The sequence below is a fragment of the Falco cherrug genome, chromosome 4, assembly GCF_023634085.1.
Source record: "Falco cherrug isolate bFalChe1 chromosome 4, bFalChe1.pri, whole genome shotgun sequence".
Classification (NCBI taxonomy): Eukaryota; Metazoa; Chordata; class Aves; order Falconiformes; family Falconidae; genus Falco; species Falco cherrug.
In genome coordinates, this window is record NC_073700.1 from 39356161 (window position 1) to 39383230 (window position 27070).

Genomic DNA, 27070 nt, shown 5'->3' on the forward strand with positions numbered 1-27070 from the left:
TGGGGGCACTGGGCTGAACTGGGGGACAGAGCTGCGAGGGTGTGAGGTGCTGGGCTTGGGCTGAACTGGGATCACTGGGCTGAACTGGGGGACAGGGCTGCAGGGATGCAAGCTGCTGGTCTGAACTGGGCGTCACTGGGCTGACTGGGGAGCAGAGCTGCTAGGGTGCAAGGTGCTGGGCTTGGGCTGAACTGGGATCACTGGGCTGAACTAGAGGACAGGGCTGCAGGGGTGCGAGCTGCTGGTCTGAACTGGGGGCACTGGGCTGAACTGGGCGTCAGGACTGCAGGTGTGTGAGGTGCTGGGCTGAACTGGGGGCACTGGGCTGAACTGGGGCCCAGGACTGCAGGTGTGTGAGGTGCTGGGCTGAACTGGGGGCACTGGGCTGAACTGGGGCCCAGGACTATAGGGGTGCGAGGTGCTGCGCTTGGGCTGAACTGGGGACACTGGGCTGCGGGGGTGGCGGCTCCGGGCCGGAGCGGGCCGTCAGGCGCGCTGCCCACAGCCGGGAGGCCCCGGCGGCTCCGGGACGCCCCGGCGGCTCCGCCCCAGCGCAGCCGGGCTCAGCGGGCAGCGGGCGGGGGCGGAAGCGGAAGCCAGGGTGCCGTGCCGCCTTCCCGCGGGCCGGGCCGTGCCGGGCCGCCTTTCCGCGGGCCGTGCCGTGCCGGGCCGTGCCGTGCCGGCATGGGCGAGAGCACCAGCCCTATCAGCGTTATCCTGGTGAGCTCGGGCAGCCGCGGCAACAAGCTGCTCTTCCGCTTCCCCTTCCAGCGCGGCGCCGAGCACCCCGCCGCACAGGCCAGTAAGTGCGCGACGCCGCGGGGCTCGGGGACTGCGGCTGCCCCCGGGGGCCTGGCACCTCTTGACACCCCTGTGGTACCCCACATACCCCCCTCACACCCCTGTGGTACCTCACATAGCCCCCGTCGCACCCCTGTGGTACCCCACATACCCCCCTCGCACCCCTGTGGTACCCCACATACCCCCCTCACACCCCTGTGGTGTCCCATATACCCCCCCTCACATTCCTGTGGTACCCCACACCCTCCCTCACACCCCCTGTGGTGGTCTCACACCCCCTCCATGCCTCGTACCCTCTGTGGGGGCCTGGCACCCCTCACACCCCCCTCACACCCCCCGGGTGCCCTGGCACCCCTCTCGCCCCCCTCACACCCCACGTTAATCGAACCGTGCGGGTGCCAAGTGTTAACCAGGCCAGTGCCTTGTTGCTATTCCTGGGTCAGCTGAAGCAAGTGGGTTTTAAGAGCTGTAGGGGAAGGAGGAGGAGGAGGCGGCAGGGTGAGAAGTAGAGGGACCCGTCTGGGAGAGGGGATTTGGAGGACACTTAGTGAGCTTTAACTGATAATTGGTAGAAAGTAAGAGAGTTGAGTCCCTTGTGTGGAGTAATGGGGCGGAGGAGGTGGTGTGGCTTCTGGAACACGGGACCGTTTGGGTGCCCGCTGGCTGCTGTGGAGCCACTGTTTGTTGTACCTCTTTCTCCGAGATTCCTGACGCAGGACAGTGTCTGGGGCCAGACTTGGAGCATGGGGGCCGGTGGCAGGATGGCTGTGCCCACGGCACTGCGGGCAGAGTCACTGTCCCACCAGGCCTTGCCGGTGCGTGAGCGTCTTGGTGCTGGGCCTCAGGGCGCTGCAGAGCGATGGGGCTGTTTGACTTGGGTTGCTTGCTGACTGCTGCAAGTCACTAGAGGTTTAACGCCCCTGTTTAGGTTGTGAGTTGCTTTTTAGCAGGAGAGAATCTTCTTTGAACCGCTTTTATGGGTGAAATCTGTTTGGGGCTGGCAGATTCCCTGCTACCCCCTCCTGCTTTTTGATGGTGAAGGATTTCGATACTGGTGACTGCAGGAGGGGCACCTGGAGCATTATCGTTGTCCTGAAACCAGAGCAATAATGAGGGAAACACATTGGTCAGAATTTTATTTGCCGCTCTCTCTCAGACTGCAAACTGTTACCTGGCACTTGAGAGAACAGGTGTTTCTGTGAATGTTTTACTTTCTCCTCTTTATCCCCCGAAAATGGAAACCTCTTTCTCATATTTTATATGAGACATTTATTTATTTTATATGTATATATCTATATAATATATAGATATAAAAAAGAAAGATCTGGTACCCCTACCTAGAACGGAAGGGGGTTTCTGCTTTTAATACTACTTTTTTTATATCTGCTTTATAAATAATTTTAAAAATGGCATGGTCAAGTATTCTCTTAACACACACTTTAAGGAGACTGTTCCTTGAAAATGTGTTTATTCTTTGCTTCAGATAAACCAAGGAGTCGATATGCTGTGAATGGCTCTGGTGACGCCACAGAAGATCAAGATGGGGACTCCAGGTAGGGGGAAAACTTTTCTTGTTGCCTAAGAGTTTGAAGCAGAGGAGTCATGACATCTTGCTCTCTTGTCTCCTAATTCAGTAGGCAAATTCTCCTGGACTGTATAGAGGATGACCTGCCAAAAAATGCTTTAATGCCAAGTTATGAGCAAATTAGTGCTTAGGAACGAGGAATGTCTCATGAGGGAATGCTACCAAATGTGTTGTTTTCTGGGCAAGGTATAGGTCAGATATCTTGTGCTCATTAGGAAGGCAATATTACTCTTTCAAAACTAGGAGTATTAATCCTTTGGCAAAATTCCACTTTTCTTTACCTTCCTACCTTTGACTGGATATATTATTCAGTTGCCTCAAAATCTTCCCTATCTCCTGTAATTATTGTATGGAATTGCTGTGCACTAATGAATAACTAATTTTGTTTCTCCAGATATAGCTGCCTTTGTGTCTGTAAAGTGAAATAGTAGCTCAAAAGGAAACTGAGACTTAAAGATAGTTTTTCGATTACAGGAAATTATGGGTAACAAGTGCACTGAAAATAGGCAGTGCGTTGTTCAGCCTGCACATACATGCGAATGGACACTAATTAGTTTTTGTAGAAAATGTGAAATCTGCTGCATAGTTCTAAATTTATCACCATTAGATAGGAGACAAATCTGGGAAAGAAAAAGTTGGTTTTTTTCTCCATTGGCCTGTAGCTCGGTTGCAGATCTTTTTTGTGATGGGTGTTTTAATCTCCAGTACTAATAAAATAGGGTAGTTGCTACTCTTCTCATATGTAAGAGTAAAATAAGAAGTACTCATCACTTGCCCCCCAAAAATAAATTTAGATTCCAGCCTTGCAAAATGTCAGCGTGTTCTTAGCTTTATGACTGTGACTGGTTTAGGTGAAGTTAAAAACACCAATGACAGCAGACTTCATTAATTCATATGTTTTTCCAGGACTGGGATCTTATGAAAACACATTTGCTTGAGGTCATTTGTGTCTCTTGCTTCTTCTGGTGTCTGTGAAACCTTCAAATGCAGACTTCTGTCATGTCGCCAGTGAGTACAGTACGGTACAGGGCACAACTCTAGTGGGAGCAAGCTGTGGTTTTGTGAGTTTGGTAATTGGTGAATGGCATTTCAGACTGTGCTGTGGACAGCAGCTAGTATGCACATTAGGAAGTCCCAGAGCACACGTTTGTTGGTTATCTCAGGGATTTTGTTGGTTGCTGTTCAAAACCCTGTCTCTAGTCTTTCCTTAGATAGATTAAGATGGTGTTGGAATGGTACCAGCTTCTGTCTGATACTGATTCTTGTTGCCTCTGCCGTTTTGGCAGGTTGGACAAAGCACTTAATGCTTGGTGTTGCCTGTGGTGCTGAATTAGTGTAATGCAGTATGTGGCTACTACAGTGATATAGGAAAAGCTTTTATAATTTCAAATTATGGTCAGATGAGAAAACTGCTAGTATTTTCCTGAACCTGGTTTTAAGTAGATTGAATGTTCTGGCATGTAACCTGTGTTAAATAAAGATTATTTCATTGTAATAGTGTCCAGAACTCTGGGCTTGAAAGTTAGTGCTTAACGTTCTGGTCAGGTATATGTTATTAAGCTTTTAGTGTTTAAAAGAATATATGATCTCTCAACTGAGCTCACTAAGTGCAAGGTATCACAGTTCTGAAGCGCTGAATGAAAGAACATTGAGACAGAAATCCTCCTCTGCAGTGACGGTCTTCAGAAAAAAGTAGTTGTCACTTGTACAGTTCTGTATATAGCAATACATACAAATTCGTGCTGCAGTGTCTGCACCCAACTCTTAATAAGGTCAGTGTTACAAAACTGAGGTGTCAGCCAGCACAGGTCTGTTAGCAGGAAGTCCCTGAATATTATCTCCAGTGGATCTGTCGGTAGCTGCCGTGCAGATGAAGGGGAAATAGAAGAGGAGCATTTATGTTACTCTGAAAGTCTTGGTTCTGCTAGAGGCCAGATACCGAGGCCCAACACACTGCTTGTGCTGCTTACATGGCTGGGCACCTGCATTCAGAAGTTCAGAGTTTTTTTCAAAATTGCATTTGTTCCAGGTTTGTTTATTGGAAAGCTTTTTCCCGATACCAGTGTAAGCGGTGTTCTAAGTATGCTGCATCCCGTACAGCTGATGTAACAGCAGCTAAACATATCCTTCTCTTCAGTGAAAACAGCCAGTAGAAGAAATCACCAATACTCTTTATACTGAGTACTGTTAATTTATATTAGACAAGAGGAGGTTTGTTGGCAGAGTTAGTATCTTTCACTGGACTTAGTGATACAGGTGGAAAAATGTGCAAGTTTTAGGTACACAGACCCTTCTAGCACAAAACAAAAAGGGATCTTCAAAACCATGTAAAACAGGTTGCTCAGACTTTTGATTTGTATCAGACCATGTTAGGAGTAACAGAGGTTGGTGCCTTGGAGTAGAAGAGATTCTAAGGGGAGAGTGAAGGCAGAAAGGTGTAGGTGTCTTGGAGAGAGCAAGATGCATATGATTTGGCTGGGGGAACTGGGAGTGTTTGGCCTGGAGAGGAGGGGGCTTGGGGGGACCTTATTGCTCCCTACAGCTGCCTGGCAGGGGGGTGTAGGCAGGGAGGGTCGGTCTCTTCTCCCAGATAAACAGCAACAGGACAAGAGGCAGCCGCCTCGGGCTGCGCCAGGGGAGGTTAGGTTGCATGTTGGGGAAATGTCTCCACTGAAAGGGTGGCCAAGCACTGGAACAGGCTGCCCAGGGAGGTGGGAGAATCACCATCCCTGGAGGTGTTTAAATGACGTAGATGTGGTGCTCAGGGACATGGTTTAGTGGTGGGCTTGGCAGTGCTGGGTTAATGGTTGGACTTGGTGATCTTAAAGGTGTTTTCCAACCTTCTATGTTTTTGATGGCACAGACTGAGGCTTTGGGGCAGACAGACTGCTAGGCTGAGTTGATGGTGTGTGGCAATGTTTGATAATGTTGAAGGGTTGGGTCTTTTGTATGTTTTCATGTTCAGTAATAAGGGTTATTTCAGATTTATCTTGTTCCTGCAATAGTTCTTATGAGGGTTGGATTCATCCTTTTTTTTTTTTTTTTTTATGCTGCATGGCTGTCTTTAATTTACTAGCAATCTAGAATCAAGTGTATCCTAGATAAGGTTTACCATAGCTTTTTTCCTAAGCTATTGGAACCCAGATCTTGCTTATATTAATTTCTACTCAATGGAGCTGTGTGTTTGGATCTTCAGTATATAGATTTTTCTTCCTTTTAAAAGCAAGTCAAGCAGCAGAAGTGGTTGAGGTGTGTTGATGGTGGCCATGCAACAAAAGGTATTCAGAAGAATCTTTCAGAAAACAAATTGCCTGTCAAGTGTCTCTCTTTATTGGCTTCTTCTCAGTCTTTCATCATTTGCTGTCTTCAAAAACATCCTGCAGTTTTTAAGTGCTTTACCAGTAATACATACCCCTCACGGCTTATGGAGATGCCTGCCAGTTATTTTTAATTTTTTTATCCCCTGAAAAAACGTGAGGCAATTACTCTTTTGAAGCCATAAGATAATACTTTGTTAAATTGTTCTGAAATGGTTTTTGTAGTTTTCTGAAGGTGGTATAGTCGGCAAGCAAAAATTCTAATGAAGATGCACATATAATAACATATGTTACACCAGACTTCACATTTTTTAGTAGCATAACTGACTAACTGAAGGAGATTTAGCAAGTTTGACAGCATTGGTGTCATTAATTGGCCAAATGCTTCTGTTATAAAAACCCCCAAGTTACTGACAAACAAGGACTTGAATGTCCCTTTCTAACAAACAGTAGCTCTCCTGTGATAACATTTCCGAATCCTCTGTCCCTCTTTCACTGGACTCCAGTGTTCTTCCTCGTATCTGTTCTGAAAGGCTTCCTTTCTGTAAGCCCGTGCTTTTCCATTCATTCATCCATCCATCCATCCCTCCCTCCCTTTAAAACATCCTTCCTGTAATATCACCCTCTTTGTATAGTTTGTCATTTAGGATTGTTCTAGGTTCCCTTTTCAATGTGACCAGTAGAAATCCACTGTCTTTTGGATTAAATAATTGTTGGAGGTTTTAATTTTGTCTCCCATTTCTAACGTGGACAGTATAAAGCTTTTATCAGTTTAATTTTTCAGTATATATAGGAAATTTGTTTCTGGAACCAAGTCCTTTTTTCCCTTGTTATTTGGAGGGGGGAAAAAAAGCAGTTGACTGTTACAATGAAAATAGGTGTGTGTTTGTTTCTCTGATATCAAAGTGAGTAGGGCTATTAACAGAGCCTTGCTGTGTACACCTGTTCTAAAGAAGGTTTTCAGGCTCTGCCTTGAAAACATTTTCAGCCTACTCTTCCTAAGTTTCTGCTTACTGCCTGGGGCAGAGGGAGATGGAGGGTGACTTCATGCTTGTGCTGTGAGTCTGGCCGGACTTGCACCTATTGTTTAGATCCCTGCAGAGAGCAGCAGCTGCTCTGTGTGCAAGGCCCTTTACAGAATCCTGGCTGTGCATGTGACAATAAACGGTTGGCATCCTCCTTTTCTAAGTCTTGTGGGTATGGAAGCACCAGAATCAGTTGTGAAGAGCTGTGGGCTGTTTGGGGCTGCATAGGATGCTCCTTTGGTGAAAATGCTAGTAATAGTCTAGAAAAGAAACTGATGTTTAGAATTTGCCATAAATCAGACTGCAACTTCTTCTATTATTTCATAAGGTAAGCATGAATTAAAAAGTATGATGTAGATACAGCTCCATAAATGCAACGTATTGTGGGAACGCATTACAGCAGCCAGTGTTAACAAGAGGACTAAAATGCCTTAGCCTTTCTCAGTGTTGTCAATCTAAGCCTGCAATATGTCCCCAGAATTCATCTACCATTAACTTTTGACTCTTTTCAATACTTATATTTCATATTTCCTTTACAGGAGTTTAACCCTTAATAGTTCATCCTAGTTTTTAATATTATCTCTTTTTTTTTTTTTTTTATTTTGTGTACTCGCCTCGTTTATTTTCTTTTGTTGTGTTTTGTTTTGTGTTTATGGCCATGTTCCCATTTCAGAGACCAATGTCCTCTAACTGATGAGCAATTGGTTTCAGGGTAAGACCAAATGTTCTAAACAATCACCTTTGTCTAGAATGGCTTACTTTTCTCACCATCCTTTTAATTGTGCTTTGTTTCTGGTTTCTGTTTTACACTGAATGATGAGATAATTATATGCTAAATCACAATGTCTGTAGGAAAGGTATCCCTAAAGGTTTATGCTAGGATAATTACAAAGGTCCTACTAACATTTCTGTGCTTCCTGTAGGGTATCCAGAATGGGTGTGGTACTGTCCCTTCTGTGAACTGAGAAAAGTTGTGATCCTCCAAGAATGCAACAACTATAACCTTGGCATTGTAGTTACTCCAACAAGGGGCCCTGAAACAAATTGCTTTCTGATGAACAATGACTTAAAAATACAGATCAGTGAGTAAACTATTTAATCCCACAGGAATTATGGAGAGCTCTTCAGAGGCCTGGTTTTGAGCAGCTGTGCTGGTTGCTTGTTCTTGGTGCCCCCGTAAGCTAAGCTAGATGACTGCATTATACCCGACCCCTTTTTGAATGTGTGGAGGGAAAAGTGCTGATCTCTACCCAGGACCCCAGAAGTATTCTCTAGTCCCTGTTTAACATAAAGATGCTCACCTAGATACTCAACTCCAATTCTAAATTACTTCAAAAAGAATTCTTTATATAAACCTCGCTTTGAATTCCTGTGGCATATAAAAAGTTATTATTTGTTCTTGGGGAAAAAAATGAACTTGTGTTTGAGATTCTTTTCCCCCTCCTTTTCCGTATGCTAAAGCAATTGTTGTTTCAGCTGGGTTTCCAGAGGAGATGCCGGTGACAGCAGTCGATCTGCTCTAGTGTGGTTTGTACCGTACTGCTGGATTGTCTGTTGTTGCTGCTATGTTGAGCTTGTGATAGGAATGGTAGGATATTTTGGCCAAATCAAAGCTTTTGTTTTTTGTATTTAGTTTCCGCCTGCTGAATTCCTTAGTACAAGAGAGGTTTGCTTCCCTCTGGAAATCACAATGCTCAGACAAATCTCATACAAGAAAGGACTGTTACTGCCCAACTGTGAAACATAATCTGCTTCTAATAAACTCTTGGGCTCTGATAAGTCAGTATATGTAGGTCATCTTAATACAGCCGGCAGATTAGAAAAATCAGTAAAAGTGTTATTTTCTAAGATGAGACAATTAATTGAAATGATGGGGATAATGTATCTGCTGTCCCTCAATCTCTCCGTCATCCTGAGGCCTAAGATATGTATAAATTATGTAGATCATTGGGGGAAAAAAACCCCAAAGGAGCAAACCCGGTAAATCTAGGCTGTTGGATGAGGAGAATGGGACTGTAGTCCAGGTCACTCTTGGGAGAGCCTGTGGTGATACCAAGTGTCTGTACCTATCAGGTAGCACCCATCACAGGGCTGTCCTGAGTGAGTCATCTGTCTGCAGGTGCAGTACTCTCCCAGAAAGAGAAGCCTGTGCTAGTGGGAAGGTACTGAGGACTTTACAAAATCAACCTTTTAATTTCCTCCTCCCCTCAGAGCCACATACAGGGCAGACAGAGGGCTGTTGGTGTCGTGAGCTCCCTTGGGGAAATGCTGAACTCTTAGGTTCAGCACCACGTTTATCTGTTAAAAGATCTGCTGGTGTAATTCCTTGAAAAAGTCAAATCTTAACAGTGGTGAGTCACTGTAATGATCAGTTTTCCAGCTCCCAAGGTATCCTTTGCCGAGGCTGGGGGAGGGAAGAGTAATTTCTTACCAGCGAGCAGGCATTTTCTAGTTTACCCTCCTTCTCCCTTCACCCTGCAATGACCATATGCTCATTTTGGATGCATCACTATTACGGTCTTCCTGGCTCCATGATGAGCCTGTTAATGAACACAGCTGAACAGGCAAAAAGAGGGGGAAAAGCTCACTGCTGTCATGGTGACTCTTTTTCCTATTTTGAATGTGATCTCCAGGAGCTGTCAGTCCCGGTCTTGTTTAAGGACATTTTGCTCTTTCTTCAAAAACTCCATGTGTTGTGCAGTATGGTGGCCGAGGACTGTGGGCTCAGTGGCCCCAGGAGCCTCTGGCTAGTCTCCCCATCTCTCTGCTTGCCCTTAGCTGTGTTTGAAGCAGAGTGGTCAGGGGATTTGGACATTTGTATGCAGCTGCTCCTTCCATAAGCCAAACATAAGCAGCGTGCTGTGGTCAGGTTGACAAACACTGGGGCTTTGACAGTTTGTAAAATGTCCATGTTGTCCTTCATCTTCAGTATATGTAGGTCTAATAAAAGAAGTGCCCCCTGGGTCATATGCAGGTGGATACACACAAAAGGCCTGGGTGTGCGCATTTGTCTTAATTTCTGTAGTGCTCTGTAACTCACTTAGGGTGAACCAGGAATATGGTACATTAATTCCTTCTCTGGGCATTGAGGGCTCACTTGTGGCTGAGAGATAAGGTGAGTGTAGCACACACCCATGCCTGCCCTTTTCTCTGAGTGATACTGGGTTATCTGGGATACCTGCCTGGTGGAGGGGGATGGTCTGACAGGGGGCACATCCCTGCATGTAAATGAAGAAAATGAAATAAACGTTGTCATTCTTTAAGAAAAACTGGTCTCATCAGAAGCTGGTTTGAAATTCATTTGGTTAAATGGGAGCCTCAGAGAAATCAGATAAGGAAAGAACTTGCTAATAGCAAACCTTGCACTGCTCCTATTCTAGAACAAATTCCCTCCAGCAGCTAGCTGACATCCCCTTCCCTGTGGAAATGAGCTCCACTGTCTCAGAGGACACCCTGAGGAAAACAAGTGTTTGTAGAGACCAGACTCATGTCGCAATGCCATCGGAAAGAGCAGTTGCAGAATTTTCCTCCCTTGTCACACTGGATTCTTACCCATTTTTGCAGTGGTAGCTGTCTTTTACAGGGCAGACTCCTTGTAGATGCTTGCCCTCCTGTCTCGCAGCTGCTTTCTTCCCACCACCGATCCAGAGCAACCCAGTAACACCGTGGTTGGTGTTGGGAAGGGCCTGCCCTGTCATGAATTTGTCTAACGTTTGGTTTATTGAATGAGGAAGCCCAGGTGAGGCCAGGCAGCACTCAGAAGGGCACAGGTTGTGATCTGTTAAGTGAGAAACTTTTGAGTCTCACTGATAAACTTTGGGAAAGGAAGGACAAGTGTTGGTTGTATGTTTCTTCTAATTAAATCAGCTCTTTCTTACCTTCCCCTCTGCCATACTGGGTGGCTTAAAGATCTCTGTTGTGCTTGAGTGACAGGCTGTGTCAATATGTAGTTGCTTAGTAAGTTCATTAACCTGCAGCTAAATCTAGGCAATGGCTAACTTGAGCTGTTTTTATATTTAAGCGAACTGCATCTAATCTTTCCAATGTATTTTGCTGAGCATGTAATTAAATAAGCATGACCCTGCAGTCTTTGTCGTGAATGCTTCCTGTTTTATAATTGTGATGATCTGAGAGACGTAATTAAGGGGTTCTTAATTTTACTTAATTGGTGGTACTCCAGGTACAGCAATTTAGATGCAATTTACAATACGTTAAAAACTTATGAGTTAAATATACCTGTATTGGGGGAAATATTCTGGGGGTATGTTTTTTGAAAATTGTAATAACTTATGTTGCTGCTTTTCAAGGTTTTCGGATGTCATCCTGGCAACTATTTTGGCTACCAAGTCAGATATGTGTGGCAAGAAGTTTGAACTGAAGATTGACAATGTTCGCTTTGTTGGCCATCCCACGTTGCTTCAGCATGCCCTGGGGCAGGTACGGTGCCAGGTCCACTCCAGGGACCTGCTTCTTTACAAACTGCCTGGCTTGGTTAGGAAGCTTAGGATTCAGAATGTGCGTGTTGGCTTTTGATCCTGTTTTCACTTCCTGATGCTCAAAGCTGGCTTTTTACTTACTTCCAGATAAATACAGTGAGTGGCAAACTGAGGGAGCCGTGTCAGCGATTCACTGAACCCCCATCTGGTTACTGTAGAAAAGCAGTGTGGATAAAGAGGAGTAATACTAAGCAGTCCAGCTTAAAAAGCAGTTTCTTACTATGTTAGCTATTGCAAGTTAGCTTTTTAGCACCTCTAATTAGTATGGCAGTTAAAAAAAACCCAAAACAAACCACCCTAAACCTTCAGGAATGGTAGAAGCTGTCAGCCTTGTTTGGCTTTTAACTCTTAGTGGTGCTGAAGACGATTTGCAAGGCTTGGTTGAAATAGTTGAATGTAGAAAGAGGTTTGAAATTTTCTTGTGGGCAAAGTCAGGCTGCTGTTTGCATTGAGACCTTGCTCGGTGGCCTGTGTTTTAGCTGCCTGGAATGAAAGCACTTGCCACCTAGGCTATGGAGAAGGTCCTGCTTAAATCTAGGAAAGAATTTACATGCTTCTGTGTGCAAAATCTTCCCTGTCCAGTTCCTTCTTCCTGATAGACTGTAAGAATGAACTAGGCTTTGGTGATTTCTGAATCCAACACGGATCTCTGTCACTGAACTGCTTTGATCTCATTTTTTCAGCAAATTTGCTAAATCGTTCATTTTTTCAGGAAAAAAGTCTGCTTGCCAATTCTGTCATCCTTTCTATCTATAATTAGAGGTGCAAACAGATTGTTGGCAACTGCTCCTTGATATTTAGAGGACCAGACTGCTTTAATCCAAGTGAGGAGCTGGCCTCAAGCATCAGAAGATGCTAGTGTTCCACTTTCGAAACTGTCATGAGTCCACAAGAAAAGTGACAGAGGATCACCAAGACTCAGTCCTCAAATATTTAAGCTGGTTTGGAAGACAGGATTCAAGCGTCCCAAGCTGTGCAAGTACATCACCAGCCCCAGACAAGGCAAGCGCCAAACCAGGCCCAGGGTCTCTACAGGGACCCCAGCCAGGAGCGAAAGGAGATGGGAGCAGAGGCAGGGCTTGATGATGAGGCTGCAGTGTGCTTAAGGGTCCACCCTGGAGACAAGCTACCTAACACGATGTAGGTCGAAAGTCCATCCAGGAGACCGGCTGGAGACAGGCACACCTACAGGCCCTGGGCTCAGCTTAAATGGGGCTCCCAGGTCATGGGCTGTGGTGCGTGGGGGGACCCAATCGAGGCTGCTCAGGACCATTAAGACCTTTTGGTGCCCTCAGGGCCCTGACAGGGGTGGCCTTTGCTCTCGAAGTATCAGATTCCTTTATTTTGTTAATCTTGTCTGAAAGGTACAACTAAATGTAGTGTAAATGAGGTTGAAATTTTGTATTTGCATTATTTACCACGTGTTATTATACATTCTCTCTACTTCCCAGTCGGTTTTATCCTAATTGCAGGAATTTCCTCTCCATTTTCAATTTATCTAAATAAAATTGCATCTGGGTAAATAAATGAAGTTATAAAGTGCTGTACACACTTTTTTAATTAATTTTTGTAGAATCTTCTTTTTGGGTGTGTCTTATCACCCTGGTAGGCACTCCAGAACTTTCTAGCACACAGAATTTTCTAGATGTGGCAGCTAACTCTTGCTAGCTCATTTGAGTTCTAAATCTGGGACCCTTCTGCAGTTAGGAGGAAGCTAGATGGACTCCTTTCCCATGGGAGCAAAGGCAGTGACTGGAGTAACCTGACAGTCTCTGGTTTGGGTCTCTCAGAGTCATAAATTAATCCATGGGACAGCTCAGCAAATTCTTACTCGGATGAGATTCAGGAGTTACAAGAGCACAGATATTTAATCCTGTATGCCTTTTATGTAGCAATATTCTGAATTCTTTGAATTCCTTCAACATTTTCTTTTCCAGCTTAGTCTTTTCTTCTGTTTTCTGGAGAAGTGATATGAAATTAGCCTGCATCCCAGGTAGTTTCTTTGATTTTAAAGAAGGAACAGAATCAGTCCCTACACTCAGAAGGGCTTTATTGAAATTCACAAGACATCCCGGAACCTCTAACTTGAGAACAAATACACACAGTAAATGGGTTTTACCACCCTCCCATCACCACCTTTTTGATAGAACTTCACTTACACATCAGAAAAAAACAAAAATATGTATCGCTTTTTTTAGTTTCTCTAATTGTTAAGTCTGCTGAGTGAAAGCACTGGGATTTCGGGTTTCACTGCTGAGCAGTTCATTGATGATGCTTGGAACCTGTCAGGAAGGGTGGATGCAGCTCTGCTTTTTTCAGCTTCTCTGCTTTTGCTCCATCTCAGATGCTGCATTAGCTACGTATGCACATACTCAGGGTAGAGACCGAATACTAGGTTAGCTGGGTGTTTGGTTTGGTCTGGCAGGTTATAGCTTTTTCACTTGGGATTGGATGGGTGTTCAGCAGGCAGTTTCGGGGGTAGCAGGAACGTCCCCTGGATTTTGTGCTCCATCTTGTGGCGACGCTTGCTCAATTCAGAGTTGTTAGTCCCAGCCGTGCAAATTCAGCTTGCTTGTCTTGGCTTTCACTGGGCCTCCCCACCAGAAAGTCTGTACCTGCATTAGGCATGAAGCTCTCTGCTGCAGAAAGAATAGGGGGAGCTGGACAATGTGTTTGAAAAACCCTGCAGGAAGGGAAAATCAAACTTTATTTTAGTACTGCAGTTCTAGAGCATATTTTTTTTCTGATAAAAGCAACAGTTTGTAACGTGACACAATCCAAATGGGAATTTTAGGAAGCAAAAGAATAGGTGTGACCTGGGATGAGAAATCTATGGACTTCTCTTTAGTTAACAATATATATGACAATTCTGCTAAGGAATTTAAAACTAATGATGCTAAATTGCAATAGTAAAGATACCTAGTAAGACTGCTATCTGAGCTGATACTCATTTCCATGGTCATGATGAAAATGCTTTTGTGTAAGCCTTCACAGCTTCTCAGAAAAGGCAGTGTTGTAGAGTAACTGTGACACTAATAAAATAATAGTTACAAGTCAGATTTAATGGTTTGATTTGTCTGCTCTCTTTTTCTCAGCAAACTTGTTATTTGACCAAGTTAGGTTGTGGTTTTTTTCTTTTTTTCCATTGTTACTGGATCCTACTGACACTAGCCTATGGGATTTTTTTTTAAATATTTTCAGGTATCCAAAACTGATCCCTCACCGAAGAGAGAGATGCCCACTATGATTCTCTTCAATGTGGTGTTTGCACTAAGGGTAAGGACCATCTTCATGCCGTCTGACAGTGGGATGTGCTTTGGATCTATAAGAGAATGCAGTAGGCTCATGTTCCAGTAATCTTTTGTAAAACATTCAGTGCCTGATATCATGGGGATATTTTAATTGGAAGCAACAAGCCTAAACGTTGTAGAATCTGACACTGAGAAGTGGGAAGGTTTTCCAGCCCAGTAGAAAACAAGTACAGTTGTTCTTTTCAGGACATTTTCTAGAGTTTTTGGTTTTAAATCCCCAGAGTGTAAAGGCATGCAAGAAGCCACTTCGCAAAATAGATACGACCCAGCTGCAAGTCCTGTATGTCTCTTGTCTTTTGTTATTAGTGAGCTGGTAATCTGCTGTGATTTTTCTAGACCCTGCAACTGAGGCTTGTCCCACGAAGCTGTGCAGGGAGCAGCCTGGCTCTGACTGTCCTGTGTGTCAGATGTCGCTCTCTGTACATGGCTGCTCTACTCCTGCCCGGGATAGGACCAAATCCCTACAGCTGCGCTAGCGTGCTGCCAGACCCTTGTGACTCCATGCAGCTCGGACCTTGGTGGTCGGCTCTGCTCCAGAAGTGGAGGCAGGAGGCAGCGTGGTCAGCGGCTCATGCTTGGCCAGCCTGAAGGGTCAGATCCCCACCATAACCTTGGTCAACCCAAGCTTGCTTAGTGCAGAGTCATTCAGAAGCCTAGTGTGGCTCAGAACAGCATTGTTTTGAGCTCTTACTAATGCTGTGTGATACAGAGACATGTGTCTTTGCTCAGTGCCTCCAGGCTTTTTTAATAATTAAATGGACAGTGTTTGAAATCTGCCTCCTCTTAGCAATGAGATCGTTGTAAAGGGAGAGTGCCAGGGAGCAGAAGCTGTAGCATTCTAAATGAGAAGAAGGTACAAGTGATGAATAACTAGGTTTTGATGCTCAGTAAGAACCTGGAGCAAATATGTAGTGTTTGCCTGTAATTTTTTTCAGCTCTGTTGACTGGATGTTGGTGTCTGTGTTCAGGGATCCTGGCTTGGCTGATTAGGTGGTATAAAACCCTAGAAATTTGATTGTGTTTGAGCATTATTTGATTTCTGAGTTCTGGCTTTCTCTTCCCAGCCCAAAAGTTGCATCTGTGGAGCTAAGATATTATTTTTGTGTCAGGTACACATACAAAGAAACATCTTAAAAATAAAAGAGGGAGTTGGAATACCTGTCTTTATGGGAATGGTTGATTTTTGCTTGACTGGATACAATGTCATGATTTAAAAGCCTTCAGCTCCCTGCTTGTGAAATTACATTTTCTTTTCTTTTTTTTTTTTCCTTTTGGCACTAGTACTTTTCTTACTGCTGGCTTTCCAGTAGTGACTAACGTGGAAATGGCCACAGTCTGGGTGGCTTGTCCTCAGCTGAAGAGCAAGATTTCACACAATTATCCCAGCAATCAGTCTGAGTCAAGCAAGAAATTGTTCTTGCTGAGTTCTGCTGGGGATCCAGTGTTCTTGTGCTGTGGGACATTCTTAGGTCAGGAAGTGCTGAATTTGCAGTGCAGGAGTTGATTTTAGATTTCATGCATTAAAAGACCTTAGCTTCAAGAATTATGTTGTTTTGGTGTATTGGTAAAGCACCATGCTTTGGTTGTAGGTAGGTGTGTGTAGATGCACATGTAAACACAGACATACGTATGCACTGAGTCCTGTGGAAGCAGAAGCATTGAAGCCAATGCTTCTTCGTTCACAACACTGCAAGAGCTTGGTGAAGTGCTGTGAAGGCTGTTTCTAGCCCACATTTTTCTAGAATATAATTTCTAGTGGTTCTCCTAGGGAAATGTGCTTTTGCATTTTGGCACTGTCATGATACTGATGTAATTGAGTGTGTAATAGCACTAAATCATATTTGCCAAATGAGACACTCTTAGTTCATAGAGAGCCGTCAAGTTTCTGGAGAGTGCTGTGCAAGAAGTGAGTGGAAATTTTTTCGTAGCACGGTGTAGTGCACTGCAGAGGGTGGGTGGAGGCATTCTGCGATAAAGATGAGAGTCCATCTGCAGTGGGCAGACAGAGCAGGCAAAGTCCCAAATGCTGTAATCAGCACTGATCCTGCTGTGTTCAAGCTTCAGGGTTACCAACGTGTCGTGACTCAGCAAGAACAGTGGAATCCAAAAATGATGACTCATGGTTTGTGAGTTTACATGCCAAGTGATCACTTGCTAGAACCATAAATTCTTTTAAATGTCTTAACAAACATGAAGCAGCTGCTCACTCGGTCTGGAGCCACTGAGTCCCCCCTCCTTGTCAGCTGTACTTACATGATAGATTTTTCTAGCACTTTCATTCTAGGACATGCACAAACACAGTGTTAGTAATAAGCCATATTTGTGAAATGTTTGGGAGAGTAAATCCAAATTGATTCTGGTTTGGGATCAAATTGTTGATCATGTACTGGTAATTCTTGCCTAGGTGCTGTCTTGTCAGTATGTAAGACAAACATCAGTACAGCAACATGGAACGAGTGGGCTGTGTTAAAGGCACAGCAGTCCTTATACTCCCAGTAAATTCAACCTGCACACCGTGATATTCTGCCTTTTCAAATAGCTTGACACTTTCTTTTCTCACTGTGTGAAATGGAGTTTTTTGGTCTGTCTGCTAGCAGAAGGCCCATTAACAACTGGAAAAAATAAACCTGATAGGAATATCATGCTCCAGGTGCTGTGTTCATCTGATACACATAGACATGCTTAGAAATCCCTGAGTCTTCTCTTTACCTCTGGACATCTCTGAGCTTCTGCTTTTTTGCTGCTCAGTCAAGTTCCTTCCTTTTGCCATTTGCCAGAGGCTGACTTTTGTTATCTACTGAAGAGTTATTTTGACTACTTATCCATCACTGTAGTTCCATAGATGTGATTGTGGCTGTATCACCAACCTGTTTCTTTTCTGTGTTGCCTGCAGGCCAATGCAGATCCATCTGTGATAAACTGCTTGCACAACCTCTCCCGAAGAATCGCCATAGTCTTGCAGCACGAGGAGCGCCGCTGCCAGTACCTGACCAGGGAGGCCAAGCTGATCTTAGCTATTCAGGATGAAGTGTCTGCCATGTCAGAAAGTGAGTGCTGAGCTTAGCTTTGTACAGGAACATGTTTGTCCAGGAGCACTTTTTCAGAAAAGTGCTGATTGTGCCACCTTCTTTTGTGGCTGGGATCAGTATGAACAAGTTTTGGTGCTCTTTAGCATTCTGATGCCTTTTGACTGCATTTCGCCTCATCCAAGATCACTATCCCTATGCAGAGATGTCAGTTTTAGATGTGCATCGCTACCTCAGTTCAGTGTGATCACTGACAAATGTACACTGAACATTTGGATCTGCCTGTCAGGCTGAGATGGAAGAACTCACAAGTAGCCTGCTTCACCCACCCTGGAGCAAGTTTCCCATGCTTTAATGCTGTATGCTGAGTCACCAGACTTCTTGCGTGGAAACTTTACTCTTACATGTTGTTACCATGGCTAGCAAATAGTTACAGAGCATTTTTATAGAATGTACTTCAGAGCAAATTACTATAATAATACACACTATTTAAGGTGATCTCTGTCTGACAGTGATGCATCATCTTGCTGCAAGCATTAAAAATTAAAACTAACGTCTATGAAAACAAAAACAAAATCATCACTTGTCAAATTCACAGTTACATGCACTTAACTGAGTTGAGGTTTAGGAGAAATTGACAACAATTCACTGTTATTATTTTAGTATGTAACTTGAGTTATTGTAAAAGCTTTGAAAGACAATTATGGATTGAAAAGATGGGGATTCTGTCTCTAAGATACTGGTTGATACCTAGTGGGGGAAGAGGAAACTCTTTGCTTTGAAATCAGTGGTTTGCTTTCTTGTTTTGAAATTTTCCATAGCCACAGAAGGGCCACAGTCACCTTTTCATCACATCCTACCCAAGTGCAAACTGGCCAGAGATCTCAAAGAGACATATGACAGGTAAGTGGGATTTTCTTCCTCACTCACAGTATGCTGCTTCTTACTGGAACCTCTTGACCTTATTCCATAGGATATTATCCACCTCTTCATACTGTTGAGCCGTTGGGATTTGGGTTTTAGACTAGGTGAAGAAATGTGAAGGCTAGCCATCAGGCAAAAAGTTTGCAGAATTGCTATCCTAATCATTACCTTGGTCTCCCTGTGACTATGTTACAGTTCTTAAAAGTTGATGATGTCTGTTACAGCTTTAAGAATTATTATTTCCTCCTTAGCACAGAGGCACATAATGACAAGTGAATTGTAGAATTGAGAAGTGTCATAATATGAATATCATATCGCTGTAGAAGTGCTCTAAACCTGCAGCTAAGAGAAAAGTGCTGCATCTTGTGCTGATGGCAAGTCAGATACTGCACTGGCTTCATTTGGTTACACTGTGCATGTCTGGACAGTGAATTTGAATTAGGTGGTGAGACTTTCAGCAGAATGGAAAGTGTAACATGCCATTTCTTGACTGGATTAAAAGTTCTGGCAAGGATTTCAAAGGAGTGTGTGGAGTTAAGTGTTGAATTTCAGCAGGAGCCGGCACCAACCTCCTCCAGCATACTTCTGCTCTTGACAGCCTGTCAGTGCTGACTCCTCGTGCAGAGCAGATACCTCTGTTCAGGGTATGAGCTTGGTGGAAGACCTTGAAAAAGGAGCATGGAAGGTTTTGGTGGGGAGGAAGGTGATGTGCCCCTTGATTAGGGTGTTTGTCAGGGCTTGGGAGAATTATGCTGGAGTTCCTTGATTGACTGTAGAGCACACTGTATATTAGACAAACCCTTTACCCTCCCTAGACTGTGGTTCCCCTTGTACAAAGGGAATAATTGCAAAGCCCTGTAAGGTAAGGCACTGAAAGCCTAAATAATATAATGATTGCCAGGCACATTAGAAAGCTCCTAATAAGCTGTTCTTTGTTATGTTCAAGAGCTGTGAATTTCAGCTTGTTTGGAAGGAATGTTGAATGTTGTTCCATACAATTCGCACAAAACCTGTACTAAAGTTTAAAATAAGGCGTTTTTTATGTAGCCTGTAATTGTAATACTAAACTTCACCTACTACTTACTTTTTTTTTCTATTTCTCCAAGGCTGTGTATTTGTGACTGGGCAAACCCTGATCTTGTTTCCAAACATTTTAGTGACACAGTGACATCTTGTGGCATTTAGCTGTGACTGGAGGAGCATGCAGCCCAAGCTCCTGGAGTGTGTAATATATTCCACCCTTCCATGACGTAAGAATAGACTGACCACAGAGAAACACACATTGGTGCTGCCCCCCAGACGTGAAGTAAGTCAGTGTCTCCCTCATTTAGGCATTGTGAGTGGGGAGAAGTGGTGCAAGTTATATTTTGACACTTTTGTGTGACACTGTCATAAACAAATTTGTAAGAAATAAGGTGTTGGTAAAAATATCAAATGTCTGTGCATTTGATTGGAAAGCTCTGTTTGAAGAGTAGTTACCAGTGTTGTTGGCTGGCTGGGTAATAAGGTGGTGGTCTGCGGTATTTTTCCACTACCATTTCCATACCTCATATGAGAGAATAGGAAATAAGCTGATTACACCTGCAGTCAGGTTAGTTGAGAGGGGCTGCAGCACCTTGCCAGGCAGGCACAGAATTAATATTATTTTTTTGTAAGGTAGAAGAAATGGCCTAGACATAGGATTTTTATTCTGCAACTCCAAGATGAAGAATTCCTGTGTGGCAACAGTTCTGGAGTGAAGTCTGTGTGGTCTTCTGTGAAATGAGTTAGTCACTTGTGACCTGGGGTTGCAGAAAAAAGCAAACAAGCAAGCATGCATAAAATAAAAGTCTTGTCTGTAAGATAGGAAGCAATCTCACTCAGGATTGTAAAGCCCCTGCTGTAATGAATATTATATCCAGTTTGGGGCGGCATATTTCAAGAAGGATTTGGGCCACCTAGAGAGTGAGGAGGAGTGAGAATGACCTAAGAGGAGAGATTGCAAGATTTAGTCTGTTTCTTTTAGAGAAGAATAGGCTGCTGGGAACAGTAAGTCTTCAAATGCATGTAGTGACAATGTGCTGTTTTAAATATACAGCGATTTCTGGCATAGCCTTTGGCATAGGGGAAACATAGTAAAGTGGAGAGAGCACTTTGAATTGCAGATGGAAATCCAGGTCTCCATTTGAGATTCGCTTAAGCCAGCGTTTCCTAGTGTCTGCTGTTTCTGCAGTTCCAGTCAAAGGCCTCTTGAATTGTCACGGCTGCTCTAGAGGTGCTGCCTAGCCCTTGGTTTCCTGTAGATGGTGCTGAGGTATTTCAGGCAAGACCCACATGTCCCTTAACAAGTTGGTTTGTACCAAACCACAAAGGGTATGAATCTTTTTACAGTTCAAAGTGTCCCTTGCGTTTTGAATGAAATGCCTGTATTTTATAAGGCAGGAATCAATAGCCAGGTCATCTTAACTGTTAACACTGTTGCTGCTATAGTAATGGCCTGTTAGTAAACGGAGGGTTTAGAGGTAATAAACATCTAGCTCCTGGGACCTTTTTTGACTCTAATGGAGAAAACTGGAATGTTTCTTTTTTATGAGTTCAGAAAATAGATTTGAAAGTCTCTGTTCACTTCGTCCCCAAACTCCAGCATTGGTGTGGAACAAAAAGCAAGGGCTTTAGGAGCAAGAAAGTCCAGTTGCTGGTACCTCCAGCGCTGACAAATTTACCAGTGTTGCAATGGGTGTCTCTTTTAAGCCAGTTTCAATTTAGGGAATTAAGATGACTTTCACCAAGTTTGATCTGCAGCTGCAGGTAATATGTTAGCTTGATATTAGTGCGCTGCCTGTCTGTTTATAGCAATCTTCTCTTAGCTTTATATTGGAGTAAAGTGGAAGTACAGGGAGGTTTTTGGGGAGGGTTGGATTGTTTGTTTCTTCTTTTTAACACACAAAGAGCCTTTATACATTTTCTTTTAGCCTAGTGGGATTTGAGCTGACTGGTAGATCTAGCCTCTCAGCAGCTCAGGGAGAAGTGGAATAATTATATGAAATTTAGTGAATTATTAGGTGTGATTTGTGTGGCTGTACTGTAAAAGATAAACCATCACCAGTTATTTGGTCAAAGGATGGTCAATGTGTCCTTCACAAGGAAATGTGAAATCATTTCAAAGCTCTATGTAGTCACGACCTCTAGCAAAAAATAAACAAACTCCAAAGCTACAAGCTCACCTCCACCAAACTAGAAAACATTAATTTCTGATTTAAATAGGATAGACATGAGGGGTGTATCTGTAAAAACTCATAACTCTTTTATAAAATATGAGGTGGGATTGTCTTTGCTTTTCCAATAGTTATGAAAAAGAAGGCTGAGTTCTGTGGATACTGGCCAACTTTTGAGTTCCCGTTTTGGGGTAGTGGCTCACAGTTGCTGTTCAGGGCAGAGCAGAATAGAGAAAAGAGCAGTCATATTTCCAAAAATGTTTCCCAGCTTCCTGCAGCTCTGGAGGTGGTTTCTGTATATTCAACAGCCTTCAGCTGATCTCACTTCCCGGAATTAGTCCACCATCCTGTGAGCCAGAGTAAATATTTAACCACCACAGCATCCTCTGATAAAGAGGTCCATGGCTTAACTAGTTTCTGTGTTTCTTTCTATTTCTTTTGAACTTTGCCTCTTCTAGTATCTTGAGATGTCTCATAGGTCTTACGATGGAGAGACGCTAAACAGCTTTTTCCTATTGACTTCTCCCTGTCTCAATTTTAGACAATGATATCCCCTCTCAGTATCCTAATCCCTCACCATGTATCCCTTGGTATCACTTATCATGTATTATCTAACTAGAGATTTTTTTAAAAGTGTTGAAATTAAGTTTTCATGGGATAAATGGAACGTCTTTGAGGCTTTAATAGCCAGTTAAGAGTATGGGGAATGAAGCTATTTTTGCCCTGATACTCTTGAAGTCTGTGGGAAAAAGAAGTTGCAGTAAGGTCTCTGGATACCAGTTAACTAGTAGAACAGCAGATGAAATTCAGTGTAAAGGAATGTATGTAAGGCCAAACAACCTTTATATAGTACATAACTGCTCTGAAGAGAGCTTTTGAAATTACAGCAGATAGTTCAGTGAAAATGTGAACTCAGTGAAAAAGCTCAGGGTGCAGTAACACTGAAAAAAATCCCCATAAAATGTGAGAAGCAGTTAGGAAAGGAGCAAAGAACAAAAGAGAACCTTCTTTAAATTACTGATGTACCTAATGCACCCTTGAATTTTTTTGCAATTTTAGGTTTCCTACCAGGGACTACTTAAACTGTGTCCCTGAGGTTCATGGTGTGCAGCTGATGCAGCGTTCTCGACTTCCCACAGTCCTGCATCTTCCTGGAGTCTTTGCTGCACGATTCTAGTTGGTTAAGAAGAATAAAGTAGAATTGGAGCTTGGTGACTTGCTGATGTAACTTTGAAAACTTGTTTTCTTGGTATTCTGTTCTGTTGCTGGTTTTTGCTGTTCTGCTTCTGCCCCTAAAAGAAGGTGGCTTCTGGGTCTGCTGGTCGCCAGCCAAAGAGCTTGGGGCCAGCTCACGGAGATTTGTGAGGCTCACACTAAAAATCTTGCTAAGTAGGTGACTTCATGGGGAACCTGTAAAAGTGAAGGCAGATGTGGATCCAAACTTCACTTTCTGTGACTTGACTATATTTCATGTTGCATGAATCTTTGTGTGTGTATATATATATAGAAGTGAAATTATTTAAGTGTTGGCTGACTAAAGCCAGTCGCATACATTGCTGCTGGAGCATGTAGCTTATTCCTTGTCAAATTATTAGGGACTTAAATTATTTTCCATCCAAGGAGGGGTAGGTAAAGGAGAAATCACGTACATAAAGCTGTAATGAAGGCTTGAAATTATACAGTTGAGTGCAAATGTAGAAGAATGAAATTAAGATCCAGATCAGAACTGAAAATCTGGTTTTCTTGTTGTCTTTAATTCTAGGCTTTTGTTGTATAGTGCACTGTAGACAAAATTATGCTGTGGAGAGTATAATTATGTAATTAAAGCTGCTGCCTTGGTGCACTTGAACCAAAGAATGAAAGGAACCAACTGTATATTTTTTCTGTTTCCTGAATGTTAACCTGTGCAGGGAAAATATCCCTGCAAGTGTTTCATGTATCTCTGCTTCTTTTCGGAAAAAGAACAACGCCAATAGCTTTCAGGTAGTCTTTTAACTTGCTTGACCTTCATTTATTGTTGTGTTTTCTCTTGTGAGTATTTGGCCTGGTAGATAGTGTGGATAGCTACTGCTTCAGGGTGCACTTTGCCTTGATGTGTTTTGAGAGAATCCAGCTTTTTCTGTCAGTTGGTGTATGTCTGGTGGGATAAGCAGTGTTACTGGAGTTGCAGCATGTAATGCAAGAAAAACGGAGGTGTTTGCCGTGCTTTGCATGTTCCTTCAGGGTGTGGAGCCTCTGATCAGATGCGATGTGGTAACGCAGAGAGACAATGGATTCATCTTTTCAGTTCCTTTTTAAAAAAGGAAGTATGTTGTATCTGCTCCATTTGCAACTTGAAAAATAGATATATTTTCGAGGTCAGTGCAAGATTTGATAACAAAACCATGGCCTCTGCTTTTGAAAAGTGTTGTCTGCAGTGAGATTTTCCCTAATGAGTCTGATCATGCATGAGGCAGGATGGGATCGTGTTTGCTCTCTCACCACTCTGTTGTGGTTTGGTGAATAGTTACACAGGCAGCCAAAGCTACCCAGTGTTTTTGTTTTAAAGCTGAATTTTCAGGTCTCTCTAAATCCTGTATACAACCAGATGAACTTGAAAAAGAGCACGTTAGTTTGTGGCCTACAATTGAATGCTAGGTATAAATGTTTAAAAATCCACATAAAGTTTCCAAGACATGTATTTGCTCCTGGAATGTTTTTAAATATATTTTGTGTAGAGGGGAAATTCGTGGGCATTATCGACACAAAAGTCATATTGTGAGTCTCAATACACTTGAATTAAAAATTCAGATGGGGATTTTTAGAGTGCAAACTTTGAAATTTTATTTTAGGCCAGAAAAAAAGATTTTGGAAGAAAGTTTAAAGTCAAAGGACATACTGAGAAATTCAGCTTTACAGTGTAGACAAGATTAGCTGTTGCTTAAGATTGATTTGCAAGTTTATATGTGTTCCAAGCTCAGTGTACATGGAAAGATGTGATGGGCCTTGCCTTTTCCTCCCTGCTCAGTCCCAGTGCCTCCAGCAAAGCTGTTCCCAGGCCAGTGGTTCCTGCCTGTGGGCTGGGCAGTGGTGTGAAGGTTTGCAAGGTGGTGCTAGCTTAGCTCCTTATGGTATCTACTCATTTTGAAGTAAACATGGTTACCTACCTAGGTATGTTTAACCTGTTGTCTAGATTTACAGACTTCCATAAAACTACCTGAATGACGTTCATTGCTTAAATCTTTCAGTTCTCTGGGTTTTTTTCAGTAAAAGAGGCTTATAGTTGCTTTCAGGCTGAACATGAGGGTCAGACTTTATTGTCATTCCTGAGATGTCCATCATATCCACTCCAGTCCTGTTGTTTGAAGTCAGCTTAAAGGCTTAGCTTAGTCCCTGTGGTTTCCTAGAGTGAAACCATTTAACAGCATGTTTGTGACTTCACGTGACAAGCAGGAGCAGGTTAGTAGGAAACAAACAACCTAAAAGCAGAACTGGAGGAGTCCATTATTGTGGAAATATGTTGCTTGTAACACCCCTTGCCCAGTACAGACATCTCCTTTTCTTTTTCCTTAGAGAGGAAGATGGAAATTGGAGGTGAAAACATTGTGCCCGATTCATCTCTGCCCTTTGCAGCTCTGGTCTAGGGAATTTTCCAGTGCCCTGCAGTAGATCTTCAAGAAACACTTTTAACTCGAGATAGTGTTGCAATGTTAAGAGCAGAGGGAGCAGACTATCAGTCTTTCACATCCCCCCAAAGCCTCGTTAGGGGATAATGCTTTGTAAGTACAAGTTCAGGAAGCCCTTGCAGCTGGGAATCAGCTGGTCCTGAGCCAGTCTGGAGATAGACAGCGTACACGCAGTTTTTTCTTGTCCTGGTGTGATTCCTCTGCAGGGGTGAATCTGGACCACTACATTCATTTGTTATACATGGTAAATGCTGTATGTATTTATTTTCTTCCTATTTTAGTCTCTGCACAACAGGGGTGGTCCGTTTACATATCAACAACTGGCTGGAAGTGAGTTTCTGCCTGCCTCATAAAATCCATTATGTTGCCACAAACTTTATACCCCCTGAAGCAATTGAGAGAAGCCTGAAATCTATCAGGTAAGAGCAAGCTCTGTCTTTCAGAGTTTGGCTGGTCCTCCAGTTGCCAGTATGGTGCTGCAAATGCCTGTGCTGGCACAGCTTGGGGGACGATGTGACACTGAGCTGTAGCGGTGGTGGGGGCGTGGGCTGAGTCAGGGCTTCCTGGAGCTGATGCTGGGGTACCATGCTGCTGTATACATGGTGGTGTGAAGCCATAGCTTTGTGTTAACATTAGGTGGTCTGCACTGTTTACAGTTAGAGGAATTGTGTGTTCGTTTTAATCTGTTGATCCAAAAGTAATTTTGCTTTTAGAAGAGAGTGAGCCCAGGCCCCACAATATCTTATTTCCTGCATTCATTGTTTACAGCTTTTTACTTGCAAAAATAACTAACTCTTGCTTTCTTCCTTTCCTCTACTCCATTCTGTATTTCAGTAATGCAGATGAGCAGTTTTCAGACTAGTTCTCCAGGCTTAATTGCATGCCAGCCCGTTGCAGTCTTTTTTTTCCAGTCACTAGGGCATCCACTTACCATATAACCCTCTGTCCCTTTTTTATGGGGAGCGTCTTACCTTGTGACATAAAAATAAGCTTATTCTGAACCCACTTACAGGAAAAAGATGATATTAGAAGTTCTTTTTTACCAGTAGATTAACCTAGGTATCATGGTCTGGGAATAACTAAGCCTTCAGGAAAAGCTGCAGTTTACTGTGCAAATGTATTCTATTTTTCTGCAGGCCTTACCATGCCTTATTACTTTTAAATGATGAGAAGTCATTGCTTAATGAGCTCCCGTTGGACTGCTCTCCTGCCCTGGTGAGAGTAATTAAAACTACCTCTGCTGTGAAGAATTTGCAGCAACTGGCTCAAGATGCTGACTTGGCATTGCTACAGGTACGGGGAACTGTCAGCAGCAGATGAAATTCTTTTAAATCACGAGGTGTTTTCTTTCTGTGTGCCAGTGGGTTTCTGTGGTACATGAGCATGTCAGTTCTCTTGGTGCGAGCAGAGCAACAGAGAAAACACAAGCCTTAGACCGTGGGGAAAGGTTGGAGAATGAAGGGCAGCGGTGCAGCAACAGTGCTCGGCAGATCACTGCGGGGTGGCAGGAGGGGCTGGAGGTCTTGAGTCCACACCACTGCTCAGAGCAAGTCCATTAACACAGGCTGCTCAGGAACTTGTCTGTTCAAATTGTGAGTACCACCAGGGATACCTCCCACAGCCTCTCTGGGCCCTGGTTCAGCATCTGACCAGCATCAGAGTAAAGAACTTTCCTTATATTTAATGGGAATTTCTCTTCTTCCACCTTGTGTGTGTTGCCTTCCAC

General features: G+C 43.4%; 1 protein-coding gene across 12 annotated transcripts in view; it reads left to right on the forward strand.

Annotated features, from left to right (window-relative positions):
- Nucleotides 1-607: 607 nt before the first annotated feature.
- The window catches only part of NPRL3 (NPR3 like, GATOR1 complex subunit), a 45166-nt gene continuing 18703 nt past the window's right edge, over nt 608-27070 (forward strand). Inside the window, exons 1-11 of one of the 12 annotated variants that reach the window (XM_055707604.1) lie at nt 608-623; nt 674-802; nt 2285-2354; nt 7402-7440; nt 8205-8255; nt 11036-11165; nt 14426-14500; nt 17429-17582; nt 18383-18464; nt 25626-25763; nt 26481-26637. In XM_055707604.1, the coding sequence (XP_055563579.1) occupies nt 685-802; nt 2285-2354; nt 7402-7440; nt 8205-8255; nt 11036-11165; nt 14426-14500; nt 17429-17582; nt 18383-18464; nt 25626-25763; nt 26481-26637 (1014 nt within the window). In that variant the 5' untranslated portion in view covers nt 608-623; nt 674-684. The other 11 variants (XM_055707603.1, XM_055707606.1, XM_055707605.1 and 8 more) reach the window with 11 other exon arrangements.